The sequence below is a fragment of the Embiotoca jacksoni genome, unplaced genomic scaffold (genome assembly GCF_022577435.1).
Source record: "Embiotoca jacksoni isolate LCO1_2020_lvr unplaced genomic scaffold, fEmbJac1.0.p SCAF_17, whole genome shotgun sequence".
Lineage (NCBI taxonomy): Eukaryota > Metazoa > Chordata > Actinopteri > Embiotocidae > Embiotoca > Embiotoca jacksoni.
In genome coordinates, this window is record NW_027185307.1 from 12,445,091 (window position 1) to 12,452,233 (window position 7,143).

The 7,143-nt window shown below is 41.1% G+C and overlaps 1 protein-coding gene across 4 annotated transcripts in view; it reads left to right on the forward strand.

Annotated features, from left to right (window-relative positions):
* Window positions 1-4,473, forward strand: part of ncoa2 (nuclear receptor coactivator 2) — a 60,672-nt gene extending 56,199 nt beyond the window's left edge. For all 4 annotated transcript variants that reach the window (XM_069151661.1, XM_069151665.1, XM_069151664.1 and 1 more), the window contains exon 22: window positions 944-4,473. In XM_069151661.1, coding sequence (XP_069007762.1) covers window positions 944-955 — 12 coding nt within the window. In that variant the 3' untranslated portion in view covers window positions 956-4,473. The remainder of the gene's footprint in view (window positions 1-943) is intronic.
* The last annotated feature ends 2,670 nt before the right edge of the window (window positions 4,474-7,143 follow it).

Here is a 7,143-nt window from a genome sequence, read left to right on the forward strand (position 1 = left end):
CGCCGCTTCGTCAACATCGACACCCGGGTAACGCATTTTTACCAGCGCGTGTACGATTTTTGCTTTCGGACCTTAAACCTGAGCGGAGAGCAAAAGTAAAATATGTCAAAATCTGCAACGGAGACCCTGGAAAAGTTTATTTTTTTTAAAGCCTACGGCAACGAGTGAGTCGAGGTGTTTCGATGTGGCATTATTGGCCCCGAGTACAACGCCGGAGCGTCGGGTCGGGAACAACCGTCCGGAGTTTTTCTTCGACATTTGCGCGGGTTGTGCTCCGTGAATTTGTTTCAACGTCGGGTTCCACCGTGACGTTCGGAGGACAAAAATTTGGCGCAAACGACAATGGATCACTGCGTTGCTGAAGGCTCACTCTCTGAACTTTTTGATCGGCACCTCGTAACGCGATTTGTCAAGACGACAAGTCACTTCCACTCGCTGCTGGAACGTCTTCACTTGGGCCGCACTCCGTTCCCGGTGCTCGTTGTTCATTTAATGCCAACCGAGTTAATCCTTCTTCCTTTGTCTCACTGGTATTATTAGCTTGGTATGTGGGATGCACTGTTGTTGACCATGATGCTTTTAAGCCAATTAATGGCCATGAATATTTAACCAAGGTGCTGCTGTTTGATTGTCTGCACTTCAGACTGTTGTAACGCACCAGTATATCTGTCACCTGATTTACTTCCCTTCCAGGATTATACAAAAATATTGGCACTTAGATTATTTCAATTATTTACTGTTTGGCCATTAGTGCAGGCGTTTGTGTTTTTTTTTTTAGATGTGCTGGTGTGCTCCTGGATGTTTTTTTTTTTTTTTCTAATTGTTTATCGTCTTTTTGCAAAAGTGGCTGATTTTACTCCTGACAAGTTGAAGTCAACTTGAGCTGTGGCTTTATTATATGGCCTTTTCACGTTGTGACCTATTGTGTGTTGTTTCCCTGCAGAAATACTGTTGACCCTCATGGAGCTCTTAACCTGAACCTCAGTGATCGGCTGGTGCAAGGAGCGCGTCGGCCCTTTAAGAATTAGAAATGCAAACGTGTAACCAACCGACTGCCCCTTGAACCAGCCATGGCCGTGCCCTGACCCCCCTCCTCTCCCCAGCCCATGTTTGCCGTCTGTCCGGCCGGGCTCCAGCCCCGAACAGACCCCGGGAGTGTGTGTGAAGAGGGCTTGGGGAAGGATGGCGGATCTCTGTCCAACATGCCTAACCCTCCCGGAGGAGAGCCTCGTGATGAGCCAGTCTATCTGCCTGTCCAGCTGCATTCACCGTAGTGTGACTTACTGTAGGCCTCCTGGTGGGGTACACTGACTTAAGGGGGCAGCGGTGGGTGGGATCCTTTTTGTTCTGATGAATGTATTCCTCTCAGTGGACAGCGGCCATTTACAATCTCATCTCAAAAATGACGTACACTGATTTTTCTTTTACCTTTTTCTCACTCGTTTGTGACATTTCCACATATAGTTCCAAAATGGCAGCAAAGACTCCCAAGTTTCGTTCACAATTATGGATGGAGCTCAGACACTTAGCCGGTTTTGCCTTTTTGCTGTTCTTTTATTTTATTATAATTGTTGTTATTTTAGTTTCTTTTTCTTTTTCTTTTTCCTTTTGTGAGAATTAAGATGTAGAATGAAGATATGGTGGAAAAAAACTGATCTTGAAAAACACTGCAGAAGAATGGTTTGAGTGGAATGGTGAATTCTATGGTTAGACTAATTTAGTCAAGAGGTTTATATAGTGTATTAAATTAAGTTTTATTTTTCTGTATAGATTCATTTTAATTATTGTAGATGATTCTTTATCCTAGTAGCAAGAAGAAAAATATTTCTAAAAGTGTGAAAGAGGCACTTTTTTTTTATAATTTTAACAGTAATGGTTATATTCTTTCTGAGAAGATTCTTCTATTAACCTGAGTAATGGATTATACTTTGGTCCTGTAGTTTCAGAAGATGTCAAAATCAAATGTGGTTTAAAAATGAATTACAGAGATTGTACATACCAATAAGTAAAACATTTTCTTTCCTATTTATTTTATTCCTTTGGGTTTCGGTTTTCCCAACCTGGTCACGACTGCCTCTCGAAGCAGAGCAGTTCTATTTTTTTTTTTTTTTTTTTTTTTCCTTTTGTTGTTTTTTTTTTTGTTGTTTTGTTTTTTTGGGGGAAGTGGAGTGGGAACCTTCACATTCTGATGTTCTGGTACGATGCAGACCGGGGTGCGGGTGGGAGGTAGGGACGGGTTGTAAAGTGGGTGTGCTGTGTATACAGTGTACAGATTATCGCTTGCTTCTCTGCCTTTAGCATAGAACACAACGGAAAAACAAAAAAGGAAAAAAAAACAAAAAAAACAACAACTATCAATTCAACACAGCCATACAGTAACTCAAAAACGTATAAAAAAGTGTGCTTTCTATGTTGTCTGGAGTGGAAAAATGCTTCATACAAGCTGCTAGGTGCAAACTGTTCTGGTGTGATGTAAACAAGCAATAACAATTACTTGAGAATCTCTTGGGGTTTTTTGTGTTTTTGTTTTTGTAATTTTTGTACAGTTTCCTGAATAAAAAGGACACATTTTTGCTCCGCGTTTGGATGCAGTATTAAACACAGTTTTTTATTGCAGTTTGTACCAAGAAAGTCTACATTCTCACACACCCACACACACACACACACACACACACACACACACACACACACACACACACACACACAGCGTTCCTATTAGATTATGCAGCATTGGCTGAGACCCGGAGAGGGAGGTAGTTTGTGATCCCCTATTGACCTCTCTGCCTCCAGCCATTCTTCTATAGCAGAGGTCAGAGTTAAGACTGCACGGTTCACCAGACCTGCTCTGACAGACACTTAGCCATATTTTATGACCTCAGGCAGATAGTTCAACTATAAAGTGTTGGGTGATGACATGCTGTTCTTGTGCCCCGGTAGGGGTTCGGTTTGACCTTCACAAGATCTAAAAAGCGAGTCATCCTCTCTAACCTCAAAAGTAGATTTTTCCTCAACAACAACAACAACAACAAAAAAAAAAAAAGCAAAAGTTTTTATATCGACTATTTTAACCCAGGACAGACTGAGCAAGCCAAATAATCGTCACATTTTAATTGGATTTCTGAATTCTATTCGCTTTCTTTTTCTTTTCTTTTTTTTTCATAGCAAGCGACCACTCGTTGGTTAGTACGCTTCGAGGCCCACAGAAAACAGGAAATTATACGATGATGTCACTTAACAGGGTCTGATGTAAGATGTTGCAACACAAAAACAGGAAAAGAATCATTCTGAATGTATTGTCATTAAAGGCCTAAGGATGTGATTGAAGGTGTTTCTTGTCAACATGTTGACAACGTGGTGTTGCAGTGACACCGTGCTCTTCTCAGCATTTCCAAAGTTGCTCATTGTTGCTTCTTTTTTTTTTCTTTTCTTTTTTTTATTAAGTTCTGTATGAAATTTGAAGCTGTAGCACGTCAACTTTGGGACGAAGGAAGTCTGCATTAACAGTTTGGTTGTCCTGCAGGTGTTTTGTTGTGGGCCTACAGGAGATCACACATTTTTGATAAATGCCTGTTTTGATTGTAAAATACAGTCGTTCAGAAAAAGAAAAAAAAGCCTTTTGAGCCATTTTAAAGGAGGATTCACAGCCCTTTGCAAATTTCCAAAGAGTGTCAAGATTTTGAAATGACTTAAAGCCATGTGGTAGCAGTGCATTTTTTTTGTTGTTTTTGTTTTTTTTGTTTTTTAGCATTTATAATGACAGGTGCAAATAAAGGTTTTTGCCCCTCCACAAATATCCAGGCTTTGGACCCACTAAACAAAACTATTTTTTTTTCTCTTAACTTATGCTTTTGAAGAACTTTAAATGCCCTTTTGTATTGTCTGCCAATTTCTTAGAGCTAAGATGCAACCTTGAAATGCTAAAAACCCTAGCATAATGCCTTAGATTTCGTCCGTTCTCGTTCTTGTACATTACACTGCTGTCTGTATAAATTTGTATAGTGACTTGTGTACAATATTGAATGGGTGCATCATTGTTCAACTCTTCTCAGCTGCTGGAGACTCTGTCACACTTCATTGCTCTCTGTTTCTGTGTTGGGTTGAAGACTTTGTTCTTTTATTTCCTCCCCCCCCCCCCCTCTCAGTTTGTATGGAAAAGATGATACATAGGGATATTGAAGCAATATGTAAAATACTGTATGGACTCTCTGAAGACGGCTTACTGTTGTGTTTTATTTGATCTGCATTGTTCACAGGAGTCACTGTATACCCGCATCGATCTTTGTACCCCTAGTGTGTGTGTGCGCGTGTGTGTGTGTGTGTGTGCGTGTGTGTGCGTGCGTGCGTGTGTGTGTGTGAGCGTTTTATGCAAAATTAGATATACAAGAGAAGTTAAAACCACAGTTATGCAAGTTGTGAACTAATATGGCTTCGCTGATGCTATTTGCCTTGTAAATAAAGAATTCTGTTATTGCATTATTTAATCACAAGCCTCTTATTTCATGTGGTTTGAGAGTGCAAAGAGATGAAAGTTGTGTCCACCTGTACTTTTTCAACTGATAGAAATACGCGAAGAAGAAAGGGTTTCGTTTTTTTTTGATTTCCAGAAACATCATGGGATTTATTTATCTTTTTTTTTTTATAAATATACCAGACGACAAGTTGAAGAAAGAAGTCCCACATTAATAATAAGCTAATGTGAAAATGCAAGCGGTGATAAGCGGGCCCTCACGCGCTGCACGTTGGGGTCCGCATATTCCCGATTGCAGTTTTAATTTTTTTTTTCTCGATCTCACTCCTTATTCTTCTTAAAAAAAAAAAAAGAAAATTGGCTTTTTTTTTGGCGCCTTTAACATCTTCAAAAACTCTTTTTAGGGGGGGATAATGTTTGTGGTAATTCGGACGGAACTCCAATAAGATTTAGACGCACATTTTAATTTTTGTTATTGATTTTTATTTTAGTTTTGTATTAGTTTTTTTTTTTATTATTTTGTATTAGGGTTTTGTTTTGTATTGTTGTTGACCGTGGGTTTGGTATTAGTATGACTGCATTCACAACGCAAACCCGAACCCGGGCGGCTTACCCTTAGAGGGACTTGCCCTTCGTGAACCGTTGTGGTACACCGTGTGGTACAACGTTGTGGTACACCGTGTGGTACAACATTGTGGTACACCGTTGTGGTACACCGTTGTGTTACACCGTGTGGTACACCGTGTGGTACACCGGTGTGGTACAACGTTGTGGTACACCGTGTGGTACAACATTGTGGTACACCGTTGTGGTACACCGTTGTGTTACACCGTGTGGTACAACGTTGTGGTACACCGTGTGGTACACCGTTGTGGTACACCGTGTGGTACAACATTGTGGTACACCGTTGTGGTACACCGTGTGGTACACCGTTGTGGTACACCGTGTGGTACAACATTGTGGTACACCGTTGTGGTACACCGTTGTGGTACACCGTGTGGTACAACATTGTGGTACACCGTTGTGGTACACCGGTGTGGTACACCGTTGTGGTACACCGTTGTGGTACAACGGTGTGGTACACCGTGTGGTACACCGTGTGGTACAACATTGTGGTACACCGTTGTGGTACACCGTTGTGGTACACCGTGTGGTACACCGGTGTGGTACACCGGTGTGGTACACCGTGTGGTACACCGTTGTGGTACAACGTTGTGGTACACCGTGTGGTTTGGTCTATTAGCATGACTGTACAAACCCGAACCCGTGCGGCTTACTTAGAGGGCCTTGCCCTTCGTGAAACATGTGGCTTACCCTTACAGGGACTCGCCCTCCGTGAATCGTGTGTAATACCTGAGCGTGTCTTCAAAAGGTCGTTTCCAACTGTGAAGCGGCGTCGCTGGACTATCTTCGGCGCCGGAGGTGAACGATTTGCGGCAGGAGAAAGTTGTTTGACGGAGTTCACCCAGAGCTTTCAGTCAACCGACAGTCTGGTTAACTCGAGAGGTGAAAGATTCGACTTCACCGAGGTTGCTATTAATGGTTCAAATTCCACCTGTTGGTGGTGATTCAACTCCAGATTATGAAAAAAAAAAAACATCATACTATAGCAAAAAGTCACTTTTGGCCGCCACGCCACGGGCACGACGATCGCCGAAAACAAATTCTTTTGATATATTTGAATTCCAAAGATGGAAGACTAAATTTCAAATCGGTCCGACAAAAATCTTTAGCTTTAGACTTCCTGATGAGTTGACGTAATGGTGCATTGGAACTTTTTTTTGTACAATCCCGGTGTGGTACACGTCCACCGAATTTTGTGCATGTCGGTAAATGTAGCTGCCGGGGCATCTCTTTAGGGGGCGCTAGCGAGCCAACTGGCCACGCCCACTCACTACTTTTCCGCCGGGAGAGACACGTGTACCAACTTTCATGAGTTGTTCAATATGATAAAGCCTCCAAAAATGCAGTTGTTTACGGAAAATAGTAATGACGCGGAATCTTAATTCCTTGAAGAACAATAGGCCCTAATTATAATTTGTTTAGGTAAATATAAATCATTAGAAATAGCATGAAAATGATCATCTTTATTATCAAACTTATTACAGATTTCTTCAGAAATGTTTACTTCAGTTTTTATTGGAAGTGAAAAATTAAGTGTTTTATATACATAAATTAATGTGCAGGCCTTTTTTTGTTGTTGTTGTTTTCTGTTTTTGTTTACCAGCTTAAAACATACCAGAATTTACCTATAGCCTTGCAACGTTCACCCCCGGAGGAGCTTTAATACAAAGGGCCACAAAACTCAACAAGAAAATGCCTTTTTTTTTCTCTTTTTTTTTTAAACACAAAACAATGGTACACTAAAATAATCAACAAACTCGATGACAAACAGGAAAAATTCTAATTATTGATTGAGATTTTTTTTTTTTTTTTTTTTTACAAATTTTGGAGCATGTGAGAGAAAGATAAATGCTTATTTGGACCACTCTTTTCTCTCCTTTAAGAAGACATCCAACAAATATCTACTCCACCGGGGTCCCGCAGATAAAATCTTATTGTGTGTGTGTGTGTGTGTGTGTGTGTGTGTGTGTGTGTGTGAGACTGAGGCGGTAGAGGGGGGGGGGGGGTTCTTCGTTTGGAACCTTTCTCAATCGGCCTCATTGTGGCAGATA